Here is a 20253-nt window from a genome sequence, read left to right as displayed (position 1 = left end):
TGGGCATGTCCTGGGAGTAGGAAGGGAGAAGAGTTCCCTGACCCACATGATGTCTGTGCTTGAAACTCCATCCATCCTGGAGCCTGGCTCAGATCCAGATGTGTGTACAGAGCCTGCACACAGGGAGGAGCTCTCTCAGCACAGCACAGGTGTGGGGCACAAAGACCAGGAGATGTACGGGGCAGTCCAGCTGGAGCTTGATCACCCTGACAGCGGAGTACTCACTGGCCATTTCCAGAGCAGAAGAGACTTCCAGTTCCTCAGGGAAGAAGATGGCGGTGCTCCTGTAAGGCCAGTAGGAGTCAGACAGGTCAGGAAGAACCGAATATGTCCAGTAGCGTTCATCCAGAGAGTCCCACGTGATTTCCTCCTCCACCACCTCTAGCAGCTGTCTACGGAGCCTGAGGCGGGAGGAAAACTGAAGATTAACCGAAGAGGGATCTGAAACCGTATGTCCTGTCTGGCTTTGATGGAAGGCAAGAGGCATTTTCACAAAAGCAAAGAGAGTGCCTCATTAATGAGAGAAACAACTCTTCTTTTTGTGCGGGACAAAGTGTGTCTGTCACAGGGGCGGCAGACAGAAAGGACAGTAAGTGCTCTGTACACTGGCCACCTAGCAAGCTGATGAGGAAAGAGCCTGAATTAGCACCGTGCCATCCAGTCCTGACTCAAAACACACAGAGTCACAGGACAGCAGTGGCTCCCTTCCTTCCGTTCAAATGCCCTTGAGTCCTGCATGGAGTGGCCCAGTGCGTGCAGCTTCTGGGGCGGGCTACTGTCTCAGAATTCTCATGCCATGAAGGCCTGTCTCTCTCAATATCACGGCATGATGGCACATTTTCGTCTACGTACATTCTTGCTCTGAAATACGTGCCCACAGGCTAAATCGAACGGGGCAGAAAGTACATTGCCTCTCTCTCTAAAGCTGGGGAGAATGAGTGAGTGCAGGACTCCCTGTGCCTTTAGCTCACCTGGGCCAGCTGACTGTGTGTTACTCAACTTGAGTCGTAATTAAGAAATGGGAGCAATACAAGTACCACAATGAAAACAGAAACCATTGTGAAAGCGGATAATTGGCCATTGACCGAATGGATAACATGGTTCTATCCAGCACTTTCTGCCTTTCCTTGGATCTGAGGTCTGCAGACGCCACCACTGATTTCCCAGCCCCCAAGTATTCAGAATTACCTGGGGGCATCTGACTCTCGCCCTTTCAGCCCCTGGTGACCAATTTGGTTGTCTGCAAATAAATGAAGAGAAAGAGTTCCATTAGGCAGATTCCCCTCCACAAATGCTCACTCCCGTGTGCTGTGTAGCAGAGGACAGAAATAGAAGCACAGTCATAACAGGCAATTGTGAGAGAAATCATTCAGGAGGGATTCAGTAGGGCCCTGGAAAAAATCACCGGGATTGCCTTCTTGAGCCAGCAAATGTCCCTGATAAGACAGGTCATGATCACAGTATCCTAAGACACGTCGACACAACAGAAAACTTATCCCTTTTCCCAGAGATCTTGGGGAAGGACCTGGCTGCTTCCTAGAGCATTGCTGCCACATTCAGGCTTTTTCCATTTGAAACACTGCAGGCCAATGGTTTTCAGGAATCAGCCGTTGAGATTAAACTGACGACTGGAATCTACACCATCAAAGCAGAATAATCTTCAAAGCTGCAAAGCACCAGGGGCCGTTCATGGGGTCGGGAAGTTCCAGGGCCCTGCCTTGCTGCAGAGAAACATACAACGTATGATAGACTTAGTCCTGTCCTGGTTCTCAGCTGACTTGAGACAAGAAGAAAAGGAAGAGACAGACCAGGTAGAGACAGTGAACCTGGATCGTGACATTTCCTATGATATAGAAAAGGCTTCCAACAGCCTTGGGTGGCCATATATCCAGAAACATGGTTCAAGGATGGAAATCAGAGCCTGGCAAGAGAGATAAGAGATTAATCCAAAATTTGGAGGTCTGATAGCCACCTCCTGTGCCAGGGGTAGAGAGGTATAGGAGTCTGGCAGGACCAGCTTGAGAGCAGCGATGGGCGGTGGCTCAGACATAAAAGTGCCATGGCTTAGACATGAATCGAACAAAGCTCACTGACTCATGGAATGTCTTATTTCAAACTCAATCCTAGAGCCTGGGTGGAAACTGTCTGTGAGTACATGGTCCACTTCTGCGGATTAAATCTCTTGGTCTACACAGGGTGTGTGCAACAAAGATTGTGGACACTACCTGGGGAACCGGGTGGAGTTTCATCCCCTTTGGAATGGGAGCATTCACAGGCTACATCCAGAGCAGAGCCGAATTTCTGTTCATCCGATGGGAACGTGCCATCCTTGCAAGGCTGGTAGCAGTCACGCCCTTCTCGGCCAATGGAAGGAGTCAAAACACATTCATTCAGCATGTCCTGGAGGACTTCCTTCTTTTCAGCTTCCGGAAGCTTCATGCTGTGCCAGGTGGGGCAAGAACGACACAAGAGGAAACCAGGAGGATCAGACACCATGGCTTGCTACCTAGCTGGTGTTGATGGGAGGCAAGGGAGTGGTCGCAGAAAGGAAAGGGACCATAGCCTTGAGAGAGAAAAGGTTATCCTACAAGAGGCAGAGTGTGGCCAGGAAGGGGTGGGAGAGAAGCAACAACAGATAGATCCTCAGTCCACTGGCCACATAACGAGCAATGAGGAATGAGACTCGACCATCCCAGTATGGTACAGTCACGAGACGAAGGACAAATGGGAGTCCATGCCAGGGGCAACCGCCACGTGCCTGAGTCATGTTGAATTTAACATAGACTGATCAAGCGGTTACAGTCTTGAGTCACTGTGCACTGCAGAAAATTGTGCCCTCCAGGCACTTTTCTATTAATAGTGTCACATGACACCCCAACCTTTTGGTTTTGGTTAGGTAATTCCGTGTTAATTTTGCCAGCTGTCTGTCTCTCAGTTCCTTTGCTGGTTACCTTCCTACCAGGGACCTTTGAGAACTGTGTAGAGATGCGTCTCCTCCTGGTGTTCATTTACAGGACAGAACGGGTATTTTGTGCGTACGGGGAATCCTAAGGCTGCTGAGTTCATCTGGGGCTCCCCCAGACAAGCAGCCCCGTGACAGCAGACAACCGAGGGAACAGGGCCATTTGCCGCTGAGGGAATTCAGTCACTACCATCTGCAGCTCTGCTGATCCCTGCATCTGCCACCTGGACTCTTGTGACCTCACCTACTGTTCTTTCTGAGTCCCTATCCTTTTTCACCCACACATTACCGGGTCCCCAGTATTCATTGTTACCTGGTGGTGAGGGATTCTTCTGCTTGTTCATCCTCCTCCTCCTCCTCCTCCTCCTCCTCCTCCTCCTCATCATCATCATCTTCTGCAAAGAAATTCAGAAATCTCCCATGATGTGGAGCTCCCACATCACCACTATAAACACAGGGGCTTATATGCCTTAGCAACGTAATTATCTACGCATGACTAACTCTTGTTCTGAAGCTCCAGGGCACTGCCCTGGAGAACTGTTGCGGTATGGATTTCAGATCCAGCAGGGAGTGTCTCTGATTCGGGGGCTCACCATGACTGAGACTGGGCAAAAGTTTAAACTGTCTCTTGTCCAGATCCGTGGATGCCTGTCCAGTTTCAATCTGATTTCAGCGAACAGTGTCTTGCAGGTACCACAGTCATGCAACAGGCGCAGGCCCTGTGTGCTCCCAGTGCTCACGTAGAGTCTCCTCCTTGCCCCGAGGACAGCACAATCACCCGGTCCCAAGTCCCTCCACATGTGGACTCATGGGTCCCCAAGTGGACGTCGGTGTTATGGACGGGCCGTCTGTATGAAGAGTGTTTCAGTCTAAACGACGTTCCATCTCCAAGGCCTACTACATCCAATACCTCATTCCCCTCCACAAAGTCAGGGGCTTTATTTTTCCTGAAGTGCATTCGTGAACTTTCCGCATGTGATCACCACAGCTATGACAGGTTACTTGATAGACAGTTGAGGAGACAGTTATGGAGAAAGCGAAGATCACTCTCTCGCCCACAGTCAATAAAGACAGCTCCTGGGCGGGAGCCTGGAACTTCCCGCTTAGCTCAGGACTCCCTGCACTCGAACAAGCTGCCTCCTTCCTCGTCCTCCCTTCTGGGCTCTGACACTGGTGGAGGCTGCCTCCTGCCCTAAAGGCAGTTCCCTCGGGGAGGACACAGATGGGTGGAGCACCGTGACCTCCACCCTGTGCACTTCTCCTCTCCTTTCCCACCTGCTAGTCCGGGTCCTCTGGTGGCCCCATGTGTCACATGGAAACCAAGACAGCGGCTGCCAACAATGTGAGGGGAGGCGGGAGATGTCTGGGGAGCCCAGGACCTCGGAGCAGCTCAGTGCACACAGGGCCTGTGGCCGCCTTACCGGGGCTGAGCTGGAGGGCAAGGCACTCTGCCAGCCTGTGTCCCTCGGCCACTTGCTCCTGGATGCCCTGGCCTTGGGAACGCTCGGGGTCATCGTGGGTGAGGAGGTCCTTGAGGTGCTGATCGACTGGCTCAGAAACTTCTCTCCCTTCCCGTAACTTCTGCCACAACTGGGTCAGCTCTTCAGCCTGAGCTTTAATCAGGATATGATATTGCCTAAGGTGGGACATAGAGAAAATTTTAAAACACAGAGTTGAATAGATTCTCTGAGAGCTTTCACGGACGTTTCTGTGATTTTCCGCAAGGAGCCCTCAAGGCCACGTTCTGGCACGTGTGTGGGGCCCTGCCTGTGACACAGAAAGAAGAAGGTAAAACAAGGCTCCTCTGTGTTGGGGAGTCTCCTTGACCTCCTCTGCAGCTCCTTCTTCTGTAAACAAAGCCAGGTGTCTTCCTCAACACCCGTCAGAGAGATGTCCCTTCAGGCCCTCCCTGCGGCACAGCCATTTCCTGTGAACCTACACGGTGTGCATCGTGCTGTGCATGGACCCAGCGCCAGCCACAGAAATGTGGACAGGACAGCTGGTGTGGACTACACAGGTCAGGAGAGCGGCAGGGTCAAGAGGACAGCATTGTCTGAAGGAAAACATGACCGACAAGCTGTCATCCCTCAGGAGGTGACTGTGTTACAGGCAAATGAGGTGGTGATCTCACAACAGTGTGAATGTGGCCAATGCCACAAATTGTTCACTTGAATTTGGTGACTTTCAGCTCAATAAATGATATTTATTTGACACAGAGTGAATGATACATGGAAGCCAATGAAAATGAAACACGACAGGCCAAAACCTCTGGGATGCAGCAAAGGCGATCATAAGAGGGAAGCATATAGCAATCCAGGTCTTCGTAAAAGAGGAAGAAAAGTCTCAAATACACAACCTAACTTTACACCTAGAGGAGCTGGAAAAAGAACAGCAAATGAAGCCCAAAACCAGCAGAAGAAGGGAAATGATAAAGATGAGATCAGAAGTCAATGATATGGAAATAAAATAAAACGGAACACATCAATGAAACCAAGAGCTGGTTCTTTGAATGAATTAACATTATCGGTAAGTCCCTAGCCAGCTTTATCAAAAGAAAAAGGAAAGGGCCCAAATAAATAAACTCAGGAGTGAAAGTGAAGCGACCACAACCAACACTGCAGAAATACACACAAAAAAGAAGACATTATTATGAGCAATTATATGCCAACAAATGGCCCAAATCTGGAAGAAAAGGACAAATCCCTAGAAACATATAAACTCCCCAAACTGCAATAGGAAGAAATAGAAAATTTGAACAGATACATAACAAGTTGAGAAATTGAATCAGCAATAAAAAAACACCCAACAAACAAGAGTCCAGGGCCAGATGGTTCCCCAGGGGAATTGCACCTGACATTAAAGAAGGGTCCGTACCTATTCTCCTGAAGCTGTTTGAAATAGAAATGGGGGGAAAACTTCCAAACTCATCCTACAAGGCCAGCATTAACTTGACCCCAAAACCATCCAAATCCCCACTAAAAAGGAGACTTGCAGACCAATCTCCCTGATGAACACGGATGCGAAAATTCTCCACAAGATACTAGCCACCCATACCCAACAATACATTAAAAGAATTATTCACGGGGTGCCTGGGTGGCTCAGTCGGTTGAGCGTCCAACTTCAGCTCAGGTCATGATCTCAAGGTTCGTGAGTTTGGGCCCCCATCGGGCTCTGTGCAGACAGTCCAGAGCCTGGAGCCTGCTTCGGATTCTGGGTCTCCCTCTCTCTCTGCCCCTCCCCCACCTGCGCTCTGTCTCCCTCTGCCTCTCAAACATAAAGAGAAAATTAAAACACAAAAAAACAACAAAGAATTATTCACCACAATCAGGGGGGGATTTATTCCTGGGCCGCAAGGTTTGTGTTAATATCTGCGCATCAACCAACCTGATACAGCACATGAATAAAAGAATGGATAAGAACCACATGATCCTCTCAATAGATGCAGGAAAAGTTTTTGACAAAATCCAGCATCCTTTCTTGAGAAAACCCTCAAGAAAGTAGGGATAGAAGGAACATACCTCAAGATCATATATACCGATTACAAAAGACCCACAGCTAATATCACCTCAGTGGGGAAAAACTGAGGTCCCTAAGGTCAGGAACACGACAGAAGGTCCACTCTCACCGCTCTTGTTGAACATAGCGTTGGAAGTCCTAGCCTCAGCAACCAGACAGCAAAAGAAATAAAAGGCATCCAAATCAGCAAGGAACAAGTCAAACTTTCACTCTTTGTAGACAACATGATACTCCACATGGAAAACCGGAAAGACTCCCCAAAACACTGCTAGAACTGATGCATGGATTCAGCAAATTCACTGGAATATGGTCAACGTACAGAAATTGCTTGCATTTCTGTATACCGATAATGAAGCAGCAGAAAGAGAAATCAAGGAACTGATCCCATTGACTAGGGTACTGAAAACCACAAAATACATGGGAATGAACCTACCAAAGAGGTAAAAGATTTGCTGTAACTATAAAAAGCTGTAAACTGTAGAAAACTTATGAAAGAAATTGAAGACACACACACAAAAATGGAAAAACAATCCATGCTCCTGGATCTGAGGAACAAATATTGTTAAAATGTCATCACTGGGGCGCCTGGGAGGCTCAGTCGGTTAAGCATATGACTTCAGCCCAGGTCATGGTCCCGCGCGTCGTGGGTTCGAGCCCCACGTCGGGCTCTGTGCTGACCGCTCAGAGCCTGGAGCCTGCTTCAAATTCTGGATCTCTCTCTCTCTCTCTGTCCCTCCCCTGTTTGCACTCTGTCTCTCTGTCTCCCAAGATAAAAGAAATACTAAAAAAAAAAAAAAAAAAATGTTTTTAATCTGAATACTACCCAAAGCAATCTACAGAGTCAATGCAATTCCTATCAAAAGAACACCAGCATTCTTCACAGAGCTAGAACAAGTAATCCTTACATTTCTGGACTTCAAGTCATATTATAAAGCTGTAATCATCAAGACAGTATGGTATCAGCACAAATACAGACACACAGAACCAGGGGACAGAAGAGAGAACTCAGAAATGGACCCACAAATCTATGGCCAAATAAGCTTCAACAACACATGAAAGATTATTCAATGGAAAAAAGACGGTCTCTTCGGCAAATGGGGTTGGAAAAACTGGACAGAGACGTGTGGAAGAATGAACCTGGAGAACGTTCTTACACCGTACACAAAAATAAACTCAAAATGGATGAAAGACTTAAATGTAGGACAGGAAACCATCAAAATCCTGCAGGAGAAGACAGGTGGCAACCTCTTTGACCTTGGCCGCAGCAACTTCTTACTACACATGTCTCCTGAGGCAAACATGAACCACTGGGATCTCATCAAGATGAAAAGCTTCAACAAACAACAAACTCAAAGGCAATCGAAGCAATGGGAGAAAATATTTACAAACAACATATCGGATAAAGAGTCAGTATTCAATATGTATAAAACAACCTTGATCAAACTCAAAACTCAACACCCAAGAAGCAAATGATCCCGTAAAGAATTGGGCAAAAGACAGAAACAGACACTTCTCCAAAGAAGACATCCAGATGGTAACAGACACACGAAAACTTGCTCAACATCATTCATCATCAGGGAAAAGGAAAGTAAAACCACAATGAGATACCACTCCTATCTGTCAGAATGGCTAAAATGAATAACAGATGGTGAGGATGTGGAGAAAGGGGACCACTTTGGCACTTTTGCTGGTAGAAATGCAAACTGGTGCAGCCACTCTGGAAAACAGTGCGGAAGTTCCTCAAGAAATTTAGAGAAGAGCTACCCTACAATCCGGCAATGGCACTACTAGGTAGTTATCCAAAGGACTCAAAAATGCTGATTCGAAGGGGCACCTGCACCCCAATGTTATAGTACTGTTATCAACAATAGCCAAAGGATGGAAAGAGCCCAGATGTCCATCGACGGATGAATGGATTGAGAAGACATGGTACATAAATTGATACAACGGAACATTACTTGGTGATGAAAAAGAATGGATCTGCCCTTTGCAACACTGTGGATGGAACTAGAGTGTATTATGCTAAGCCGAATAAGTCAATCAGAGAAAGATAAAGATCACATGATTTCACTCATATGTGGAATTTAAGACACAAACCAGATGCACCAGGGGAAAGGAAGGAAAATTAAGATAAAAACAGAGACAGAAGCAAACCATTAGAGAGAGACATTTAAATGCAAAGAATAACCTGAGACTTGCTGGAGGGGTTTTGGGTGGGAGATGGGCTAAATGGGTGATGGGCATTAGGGGGGCAGTTTTCGGGATGAGCACCGGGTGTCATTTGTAAGAGATGATACCCTAAAATCTCCTGCGGAAACCATTTATACACTATATGCGAACTCATTTGGATTTAAATAAATTAAAAAAAAAAAATACAAACATTGAGCGAGGCCCCGAATAATTGGAGTCCGCAATACACCAGATACTGCTGTCTTCACTGTTTGACAGATGTGTGCGTGCACCTGTGTGCCAGGCAAGTTTCTGCCCTTCTCCTGGCCCAGACCTGTCGCTGACAAGAGTCAGAGATGCCTACGGCCTCCCACCAGCCACGGAGCCCTCCTTACCTGAGCTTCTCGGTCAAGGTCTCTGCCAACTTCCCCTGCTTACGCTGCAGCGTCTCCCCCAGCACGGATTCGATGATGTCTTTCAACTCTTCACACTCTGAGAACACAGACACCGGCCTCAGTGGACAAGCTACACGTGCCGCTGTGCTCGCTGCCTCCAGGGAGGGGGGCGGGGTGTACCCCAGGACAATGTAACCCCAGCATCGGGCTCTGCGCATCTCATTCCTCAGCCCCCCAGCTACACGGTATTTGATACCTCCCTGTTTTAGAGCTGAGGGAAGAGCAGCTCCAAGGCGTGGACAGGAACTAGACAAGGTGAATGACTGGGATTTGGCAGAATCAGAATCCACATCCCCTGACACTCACCCTGATCATGGCCACTCACCTGAGCTGGCAGCCTCTTAGGTAGGACACTAAGCAGGGACATGAAGTGAGGCCCTTAGGACCACAGGACTGACTCATGGTTCCCTTGAGTTGGATAATGAGCACATATCTCAAAGGCAAAAAGTTCACCCGTATACTCTTGTGTGCACTATAATGCGTAAAACCAGAAGGACCTGAAAGCGATACGGCCAAACACTAACAAAGCTTGTGGTATCAGAAGCAGCAGACGGGGGGGGGGGGGGGGGGGGGGGGGGGGCGCCTGAGTGGCTCAGTCTGGCGAGCTTCGCCTTGGGCTCGGGTCATGACCTCGTGGTTCGTGAGTGCAAGCCCCCGCAGCAGGCTCACTGCTCTCAGCGCAGAGCCCACTTCTCGGATCCCGTGTCCCTCTCTCACTGCCCGTCCCCTCCACTCAAAGCAGCAGGTACTATGACAGCAGCAGGATCACAGAGGAGGAATGTGAGGCACAGAAATCGGGGCAGGGCAGCATGGCGGGGAGCACAGGAAGACTGGCCCAGAGCCAGACTGTGTTCCCTCCACCCCAAGCTCCTGGGTGATGCCTTCCTTCGTCGTCTTCACAAGTGGTTTCCCGCACTTGTGTCACGGTTATCAGGAAAGATGCAAAGAAAACTTTGCTTGTCCTTACCCCAAAGCTCATCATCTCTTCACCTTGCTAAAGAGCCGCTTCCAACATTACTTTTCTCCCCATCAGTCATTTGTAATCCCACCTCCCCTTGTTTTATGGAAAACTCTTGGTAAGGAAACGGCAACAGTTCGGGCTCAGAGTCGTCAGGATTCCTTCCCATCGCCCCGCTGCACACATGCCCCTAACTCAGGATTCCTCCCGCCATGGCAGCCCCCTCTGAATGAACAGGCAGCTGGCCTCCCCATTCCAGGCTGACCGTGGGGGAGGGCCAGCTCCACACACTGGCTTGGGCGGTCACCGGGGCTGTGGTCTCCCCCGCTCACCCTCATTCTCACCGGGCCGCTTGACTCCTGGCCCAGGCCTGCCCTGCTGGCCGTCCTGCATCCTTGAAGGTTCCCCAGCTCAGGGAGAGACACAGGAGGGAGCACAGATTGTCTGATGGGCCTTGAAATGCCCTCTACCTCGCCACAGGGTGCCAATGGCTACCGAGGACTCAGGAAGCAGAGCCTGTGCCCACGAAGCACGGCTTCCCTCTCATCAGGGGAGTCACTGTCTGCATGGCATCGCTCATGGATACCGCAGTTTCAGGGAAAGCAGACCCATCTTCCAGCTCCTTGCAAGCTGGCCGTGTCCCCTGGTCCCCACCCGCGCCCCGTGTGCACCATCAGCAAGTTTCCCCAGTGAAACAGCTCGCTGCTTTGCCATTGGAACCTCAGAGAAGTGGGACGTGATGGAGTTCATTAGTCCGAGACACGAAGGCCAACAGTGATGCAGGATGTGACACACACACACACACACACACACAGGACCCTGAGAGGACCAGGCATTTCTGGGTCTGCGTCAGGAATCAATCACTAGAAAGTTAACTGTAACCCCACACTGTACAGCACTGCAAACCAACCTGGAGAAACTGCTAGTCTCGTTTTCCCCATTCTTCCCATCCTCGGCAAAATGAGGGTAAGACACCCACTTCCACTGGGTCCTCCGGGAGCTTTAGTCTGTTAAGCTTCCAACTCTTGATTTCGGCTCAGATCATGATCTCACATTCCTGAGATCGAGCCCCACGTCAGCCTCTGTGCTGACAGCACCGAGCCTGCTTGGCATCCTCTATCTCCCTCTCTCTCTGCTCCACCCCGACTAACACTGTCTCTCTCAAAACCAACAAACATACATTAAGAAATACCCACTGCTACTTTTCCTGGATTGTGGTCACAATGGAATTGATCGTGACGATGGAAATAGAGAAGACAAAGTCCGGAGAGGGCTTTCGTTTTCTCTCCACACAAAGCCAATTCCCGTCTCCAGGAATACAGACAGTCATCACTTTGGTGACCCTGACCTTGTAGGACTTACTATATTTCTGCAGCTGGTTGGCCAGGGAGTAGGCAGTAGCTTCGGATACAAGGAATTTCTCTCTGAGGTCTCGGAAGTCCTGCTGGCTTGCTTCCAGCTTGGATTGAAGCTCCTGGTTGAGTTCCAGGAGGCTCATTTCTGTCCCTGGATCAGACACCGGGTCAAGAGGTGCTGCCATGGTGACATGTGGCAGAAGAGGTAGAGCTGGGGACTGGGGAGAAGAAACCAAACACATGACGGGTTAAAAACAAGTGAAATCAAGTAGGTTCAATCAGGACTGAGGGGCGAGGATACAGCAATTCTTTACTTACTATCGGGAACAACTTGAACAACACCCCACAGCACTGGAGAGTCAGCAGCTCCAAAAAGAAGGTTCGAGATGCCAGAGTCGAGAGCCCGAGGCACTGCCTGTAGCTCAGACTCCAACCGGAATGACAGACCGAGCACCTGGCACGCCAGGTGACGGTCTGCAGTTGCAATAACAGAATTGGAACGCGGGGATGTCATGGAACCTTGGGAGCCATTGCCTTCCAGGTGCCAAGGCTACGCAGATACCCAAGGCTGCCTAGTCTCCCCTGAAGGTCACCACTGATGGGGACCACCCCTCAGCGGCCACTCTCAGTAGTTGTCTACCCTTGTGCTAATACCACAGATCCCATATCTCTCTCTGTCTGTCTCTGTTTTAAGTTTATTTATTTATTTTGAGAGAAAGCACGAGCACGTGAGCGGGATGGGGTGGAGGGAGTGGGAGAGAGAGAGAATCCCAAGCAGACTCTGTGCTATCTGCACAGTACCGTACGGGAGCCTTGATCTCATGAACCGTGAGATCAGGACCTGAGCCAAAATCAAGAATCAGACACTCAACCCAATGAGCCATCCAGGTGCCACAGACCCCATCTCTTTCCAAACACATCTCAGCATCGTTCTCACTGTTCATTCTTGTGTGTGCATAAAAACATCAAGGCAGAAATAGTTTCCCAAGTTTTACTAAAGGGCTGTCATCAAGCCACCCCACTTCTCTTTAAGGTCAAACAGACCTTCAGGCTTTTCCAGTGAGTGAAACATTCCAAAGTCTTAGACTGTCATGATGTTCTTCTCTGGGTCTCTCTAGTTTGTCCTCTATCCGTTAAAAAGTGTAAGACAGGAGGCAGAGTATAATACTAAGTGAATAAATATTTACTTGAGAAAAATGTTTTGTCCCAACTCTCACTGTTCTTCTGGCTGTTTTCCTGTGTTATGAGGCTTTCTTATCCCCTCTTGGGGCACCATTTTGGCTTTCCATTAAACTGATGTTGGATATCCCTATATCCTCGACTCCTTCTCTACGTGTGAGTTGTTTTTTTGTTGTTTTTATAATGTCACTAAACAACCATATTTCATGCTTGTCACTTACGGATTTCATGTGTCTCTCACAAGATCTCTTTCGAACTGTCAAAATGTTAATTTATACGTATGTCCTTGAATACATGTAGTGACCACCTACTTTGGAAACATCTATAAACTTGATGCTATTTGATTACGTTCATTTGGCCTACCTTCATATTTAATAGAACGGAGGTTAACAAACCCTCTGTTTGCTCTCTATTACTTAAGAGTCTGTTTCATGGTTTGCCTCTCTCTTTACCAACCGCCCATCGTTCATCTATTGGGTTTCTTAAATTCCACAGATGAGTGAAATCATATGATACGTGTCCTTCTCTGGCTGACTGACTTCACTTAGCATAATACACTCTCGCTCCATCCACGTCATTGCTAGAACTGATACACAAATTCAGTAAAGTCCCAGGACACAAAATCAACATACAGAAATCTCTTGCGTTCCCACACATCAATAATGAAGCACCACAAAGAAAAATCGAGGAGTTGAAACCATGTACAATTGCACCTAAAACCGTAAGATACTTAGGAATGAACCCAACCAAAGACGTAAAAGATCTGCACTCTGAAAACTAGAGAACCCTTACGAAAGGCACTGAAGAGGGCAGAAAGAAATGGAAAAACTTCCCGTGCTCATGGATTAGAAGAACAGATATCGTTAAAATGTTGATACTAACAAAAGCAATCCACACACTGACTGCAATCCCTATCAAAATACCACCAACCTTTTCCACAGAGCTACAACTAGCAATCCTCAACTTTGTATGCAACCAGAAAAGACCCCAAAGAGCCAAAGGAATCTTGGATGGCCTCGAAAGCCAACCTTGTACCCCACATCAAAGCGACTGACAGTACTTTTGCTGGAATACGTCTCAGTGTTTATTGCTCTAGAGTGACTTTCCTAAGGCGGCAACATGCCATTCTAATCTTATTTGAACTTGTCATTCTCACTCTCCTGTTTTTCATGAAATTATACTTTTTAGTGTTTGTTCTGTTGAATCGCTTTGGGTTTCTCCTCAAGACATTCTTATTGTGATGTTCATGTTCAATATTTGTTACCGATTTCCTGTCATTTGTTATTCTCTTTTCGGCTCGGTCATCTCTCTCTTTTTCAATTCTAACAGTTCTTTATTGGGGTCGAATTGACCTAGAGCAAAACGCACAAACCGCAAGCACACAGCTCAATGAATTTAACGTACGTATGCATCCTGTCACCACCCAGATCGAGATATAGAACACTTTCGTCCGTGGCGCAAAGTTCTCTTCTGCTCCTTGCCAGTCAATACCCATTTCCAAACACAAACACACTCTGAATTCTCACCCTAGACGACTTTTGCTTGTTCTTACACTTCATATAACTGCAATGATGTCGTATGTTCTCCTATGTTCTGTGTTCTCTCACTCGGTGTCTGGTTTTGAGATCTCGTCCTGATTAGCTGTGTGTCAGCCATTGGTGCTGATGCTGCCGAGAAATACTCTGCTTGGGGATTATAGCACAATTTGACTATCCGTGTTCCTGCTGGACAGATCTAGTTTTGGTTATCACACACAGAGTAAGGACAAATAATCATGTACAAACTGTGTTTGTGCAGACACCCACTGGTTCCTCCCAGGTACACATCCTAGGAATAAAATGCTTGGGGAAAGCAGAGAAACTGACACAGACTTTTGCAAAGGCTTTGTCTCCTAGATTTCCGCCCAAAGATAGGCAGTCCCAGTTTCTCTACATTCCCACATACCTGGTATTCTTGGTCCTTTTGATTTTAGCCATTCTGCTAGCTGTTAGTGCTCGGTTTAGTTTTCGAATGCTCTTGGTCATTTGGGTATCTTCTTTTATGAAGCTCCTTTTGAGATCTTTTCCTCATCAATAAGCTCGGTTCTCTGTAATTTTCTTTGTGATGTGTGTAAGTTCCTTCTGTATTTTGGATAAGGTCGTTGCCATATATGAGGTATTGCAAGGAATTATTCCTGGACTGTGGATTGTGTTTTCACTGTGTATTTTATGATGACTTTTTAAATTTTACATATTTTGAGAGGGGGAGGGGCAGACAGAGAGGGAGAGGGTGTGTCTTTTCACTTTTTAAATAGTGATTTATGATCAACGAAGGATTTAATACTTTATGAAATCCAGGTTTTTATACTTTTTTTCTAAGTTCTTTATGTTGATAGAGAAAGTGAGTAGGGGAGGGGGAGGGAGAGAGATTCCCAGGCAGGCTCCACACTGTCAGGATGGAGCCCAATGCCCCCGGGGCTCAAACCCGTGAAGTGTGAGATCATGACCTGAGCCAGAATCCAGTGCCGGACGCGGACCTGACCAAGCCATCCAGGCACCCTTCCACATACATTTTAGAATTAGTTGGTAACTTCCCCCCAAAATGCCTACTCCAATAGGAATCAGGGTAATATTGATTTGGTATTCCAACAAGATTGGATCTTCTCATCTATGAAGGTGCTGTATACACTTTTATATGTATCTAGATCTCCTTTAATTTCTGTCAGCAATAGTTGTCTGGAGTCTTCCTTATATGTGTTCTTATGCATTTAATGATTGTGTGGATGTGAATCTCTATTGTGTTTATTGAGTTTAATTTTATTTTGTTTTTAAATTTCATTTTCTAAATGCTCACGGTTGGTATGGAGAAATACACTAGATTATCACACGAATGCTACCGGGGGATACTTTGGGTACGTTAGACGGCATTTTTAAAGTGTACCATGCGGGGTATGGGTGGCCCAGTTAGTTAAGCATCTGACTCTCTGGACTTTGTCTCAGGCCATGATCTCACGGCTAGTGATTCAAGCCCACACATCGGGTGCTGTGCTGACAGTGTGGAACCTGCTTGGGATTGTCTTGCTCTCCCTCTCTCTCTCCCCCTTCCCTGCTCAATCTCAGAATAAATAAATAAACATTAAAAAAGTAAATAAGGCGTACAATTAAATGCACAGCAAAATCAAACTCCAGCTACCATCAAGACACGGCATTTCTTCCAGCTCACAACTTCCCTTGTGGCCCTTTGCAGTCCATCACTGTCTCCGCCTCAGCCCCAGGCACCCACTGACCCTACAGGTGGGTTTGCCTTTTTTAACAACTCTAGGTAGGTGGAACGCTTTGGTGCCTACATTCCTTGGTGCAGCATAAGGATTCTGAAATCCATCCATATTACTGCACGTATCGCCAGTTCGTGCTTTTTTATCGCTAAGTAGTATTCCTCCGAACGGCTACATCCTGTCGATTTATACAGTCACCTACTAGTGGCCTCTGTGTGGTCTCCAGGGTTTAGCCACTGTGAAGAAAGCGATGGGGAGTATTCATGTACAGATCGGTGTGTAAATACTTAGAAGTGAAATGGCTGTTCATGTGAGTGGTCAATGTTTAACTATGGTTCAGCCTCTCTACATGACTGGACCAGTTTTCATTCCCACAAGTGTTGGAAACTTCTAGTGACTTCACATCCTCACCACATATATTTCCGGTCTTCTTCATTTTAGCCCATGGCAATGGACGTGTAATGCTAACTCATGGTAGCATTAACTTGTGTTCCTCCTGATGACTGAGTGTGTTCTGGAAAACTGACCTCCGTGCTTTGGAGCCAAAATATACCACAAAGACAGAGTCTGAGATAAGGAGGAACACTAACAGCTTTCTTGCTTTCCCAGGCAAAAAGGATGACAGCAGGCTAAGGCCTTCAAAAACTGCCAGCTCCTGCCCCTGGAGGAAGGGGTTGGGGGTCTTATCGGGAAAATCAAGGTGTGGCCAGTAGCGACAGCAACTGTGTACATGCCGCTACCCTCCTTCCTCATGTCCTGGGGTGTACCTGCTTCCTGATACAGAAGGCTAAGAAGGGAGGAGGGGAGCTTTGCAGAAGACAAGAAAAAGTTTACTTAGTTTAAAATCGAACCCTGCGAAAACATCAGTGAAGCCATTTTCATTTTTCTTCAACTTTATGCCTTTAAGTGGTTTCCAGCGGAGCATCTTTTCAAGTGCTTTTTGGCCATGTGTATATCTTGTTTTGTGAGGTATTTCTTCTTCGAGACTTTTGACCAGGAGTGCCTGGGTGGCTCAGCTGGTTAAGTGTCCGACTGGTGATTTTGGTTCTGGTCATGCTCCCACAGTTCCTGAGATCGAGCCCCACTTCAGGGTTTGTGCTCACTGTGTGGAGCCTGCTTGGGATTCTGTCTCTCTCTCTCTCTGACCCTTGCCTGCTTGCTCTCTATAGCCCTCTCAGAATAGATAAAAATAAACTTAAAAGACTCTTGACCAATTCTCTTCTTGCACTGTCTTATCACACAAAATACGTGTCAGAACAGTACACTGAACACTACACAGCATTACCTTGAGAAATTAATGAACTAAACACATGGAGAGGTAAAATTTGCTGTGGATTGGAAGACCTCAATATGGTTTACATGTCAGTTCTTCCCAAATTGATCTACAGATCTGATACAAGGCCAATCAAAATTCCAGCAGACATGCTAGTAAACATTTCTAAGCTGATCCAACACTTCATATGGAAATGGAAAGGATCTTGAATTATCAAAGTGATTTTAAAAAGAAGAAGAGTGGGGTATGACTCAAGTGCCTGTTCCAGAATGGCCATACACATCTTTTACGCAATTTTGGAGTGATGTATCCTATTATTATTCAGTTGTAAGAGTTTCTGTATGTTCTCACTGAAGTTTGGAAGTTGCTCTACTCCCTTTGTACGTGAATTCCTTGTTCTAAAATTGGGCCAATATTTATATTAGTTTTTATGTGGCGAGAGAATATGGAAGACCAGAAAGCATTTAACTTACCAGAGCGGAAGACAGATCATCACTGGTCATTATGGAGAGGATGACCCTATGAGATTTAGTGAGGTTGCCTCCGTTTCCCCAGCTGGCCAAGGCATAGTGGGTATTAGCCGCAGATGCCAGCCGTTTCCTCTGAAGACCTTGGCAGTATTGACTGGTTGAAGCCACCATGGATCCCGGGTATCAGTCGTGTCCTAAAAGGCTGAAATGTGGCTGAGGCTCCAGGGCTGTTGGGCCAAGGCAGGTCACCCAGCTGTTGGAAAACACACAGGCAGACCAGGACAATCACCGAGGTCATCGCCAAGTAGCTTTGGTCATTTCTTCCAAGGAACCCACCAGCACTACACTTCTCATGACGTCCTGTTTCCAGACTGAGATCCCCAGGACAGTTGGGAGAATGTGTTATTCACCACTGTATTCGGGGTTCCTAGCACCAAGCCAAGCACTGAGGAGGCCCTCAGGGACTTCCTTTCACTGATCAAATACAAGTTGCTGCCAATCTCTGACCATCTCATCTCCATTCCACTCACAAATGTCTAGTCAGGGGTCCCCTGCTTTCTCCCAAGAGGTAGCAAATCCCCTCCTTCATAGAGGAACCTGCCCTACCCTCTCCATGTCCCAGGACACTGCCCTGTGGTGAGCTCTGATGAAGACGGGGTTCTCCTCGGGGATTCCTCTCAATGGCTCACTCTGTCATGGGGAAGAGATGTCCTGGGCCTGGCCCCCACTCCAATCCTCTGCTCTGCCACAACACCCCAGGTTAGGAGAGCTACCACATTGTGTTTGCATCGTTCTCCCACTGCTTTGTCTTCCTCGGGAAATCGTATTGATTTCCAAGTTCTGAACACAGCCTCAGAAAATGAAGCAGTCAACCAATAGTCAAGAAAATCACTGGTCAACAGATATTATGTGTAAAGCCTTCCACATTCCTGACCAGAAATTCAGAAGAATATTATTAGTATTATGACTTCAGATGCAAGGGTCCCCTGCCCTGGCCCCTCCTCCCCTTAGGGCAAAACGATTTGTGGTAAGAGTGAACATCTCCAAATGTGATCCAAACGCCATTGATCCCTCCAAACCCACACTTCCTTGGAGGCCATCCACTGTCAGGGCAGCTCCAACGTCAAAGCTCGGGGACTGGGGCAGAGCCTCATGGTCACACCATCCTACCCTTAGAAACGGTGCTTCCCGGCAGTGCAAACCAACCCCCGTCCTTCCTGTGGGGCTCCCTGGCAGGTGCACCATTCATTGTGGAGTGCGTTACCCCCCAGTCCTCACTGCTCGCCTCAGGCTGCTCCTTGCAGGGTTGGATGCTACTGTACGCGTTCCTCAGTTTCTCCAGATTGTTCTGAGCTCCACTTGCCCGTATTCTCAGGTCCTTGGGCAGCCACCGTTCCACCATTACCTTTGTCCTTCTCTGGGTCATTCTCATGCTCCACACCTGCTGATTTTCTGTCTTCCGTCGGCTCCCTCGGTCCTCTGTTTCCAGTGTGGGCTCAGCCGGGCTCCTGTAGGAGACACACAGACAAGGGACCAAGTCAGGTCTCAGCCGCAGTCCCCAGGACACGTTTAATAGGCACCTCAGTCCCTCGTGCTCTCAGAGAGACTGAGTGGCAAGGGACTTTGGAGAAGTTGAATAACAACCTATGTTACAGATGAGGAAACTGAGGCCCAGAGAGATGAGGAGATTTTCCCAAACTCCCTCATCGCTTGATGGCAGCACACACACCAACAGGTGTCTTGGCCGCAAGCTTCCCTTGGACTCTCCTATCACACCCTCCAGGAACCCACATCTGAATTTCAGAGGACACTGATCAAACATCAGTACCCACCCTGCCCCCGTTAAAACAAAAATGTTGCAAGGAACTTTCCTGGGACACTTCCTTGTCATACTTCTACAGTCCTATTGTTTATATTCATTTGATTTTCAAGCCTGCCTCACACAATGGGCCCAAGGTACTCAACAATTAAGTAAAATTCATCACAGCAGAAATTAAAATGTATTGATGTGGTTATCTATAAGACACCGATCTCCTGGGCTGGAAAATCATCTTCCTGACAGCGGGCGCTCTGCCTGCCCTGTTCATCCCGTCTCCGCAGCGCCTCCATTAAGAGCCTGCCAGGGAAAACGTTCAGTAAATACTTGTCAAGCAGATAAATAACAGTTATCAGGAACAACTGCCTTTTACCGATCTCTAGTCCCAACCACATTTCCAAACAAACCCTATCCCAGATCTGTGACAAAGCAATAAAAGCACAGCATTAAAAAAACATTCCAGGATTCCAAAACCAGCTTTACCACATGTCACATACACTTTGGTGGATGATTTTATTATCTTTTAGAGCACCTTTTCCTCATGTAAAATAGAGAACATATACTGTAAATAAAAGGCAGCATGAACCACGAGAGTATTGGATCAGAAAATGTGAGATCATGCAGCACACAGGGGTAGCCAACCTGCAAGGAGAATGAGAGAGCAGGCATCTGAGAAATTCATCTGACAGAAGTCCTCTAGCAGCAGGAAGGCGAGGACTATCTTACCTTAAGCAATCTGAATCACGGCACCAGAAGATGTTACCAGTGGGAGATTCTGCATTGTGTGAATGGAGAGCTCAGTGCTTAGATTCCCCGTGAACGACTGACGTGAGGATCCATGCCGAAT

At 47.5% G+C, this 20253-nt stretch overlaps 1 protein-coding gene across 1 annotated transcript in view; it reads right to left on the bottom strand.

Moving 5' to 3' along the window:
• Positions 1–18992, bottom strand: part of LOC122212739 (neuroblastoma breakpoint family member 6-like) — a 31491-nt gene extending 12499 nt beyond the window's left edge. Inside the window, exons 1-9 of the mRNA XM_042926684.1 lie at positions 18855–18992; positions 11734–11910; positions 11423–11633; positions 9043–9139; positions 4384–4598; positions 3276–3357; positions 2226–2440; positions 1189–1240; positions 226–401 (exon numbers count right to left, since the gene is read on the bottom strand). Of these exons, the coding sequence (XP_042782618.1) occupies positions 226–401; positions 1189–1240; positions 2226–2440; positions 3276–3357; positions 4384–4598; positions 9043–9139; positions 11423–11633; positions 11734–11910; positions 18855–18992 (1363 nt within the window). The remainder of the gene's footprint in view (positions 1–225; positions 402–1188; positions 1241–2225; positions 2441–3275; positions 3358–4383; positions 4599–9042; positions 9140–11422; positions 11634–11733; positions 11911–18854) is intronic.
• Between the last annotated feature and the right edge of the window lie 1261 nt (positions 18993–20253).

Source organism: Panthera leo (assembly GCF_018350215.1).
Source record: "Panthera leo isolate Ple1 chromosome C1 unlocalized genomic scaffold, P.leo_Ple1_pat1.1 chrC1_random_Un_scaffold_68, whole genome shotgun sequence".
NCBI classification, from domain to species: Eukaryota; Metazoa; Chordata; class Mammalia; order Carnivora; family Felidae; genus Panthera; species Panthera leo.
The sequence above is the reverse complement of the archived record's forward strand: the minus strand, read 5'-3'. Positions and strand labels throughout refer to the sequence as shown.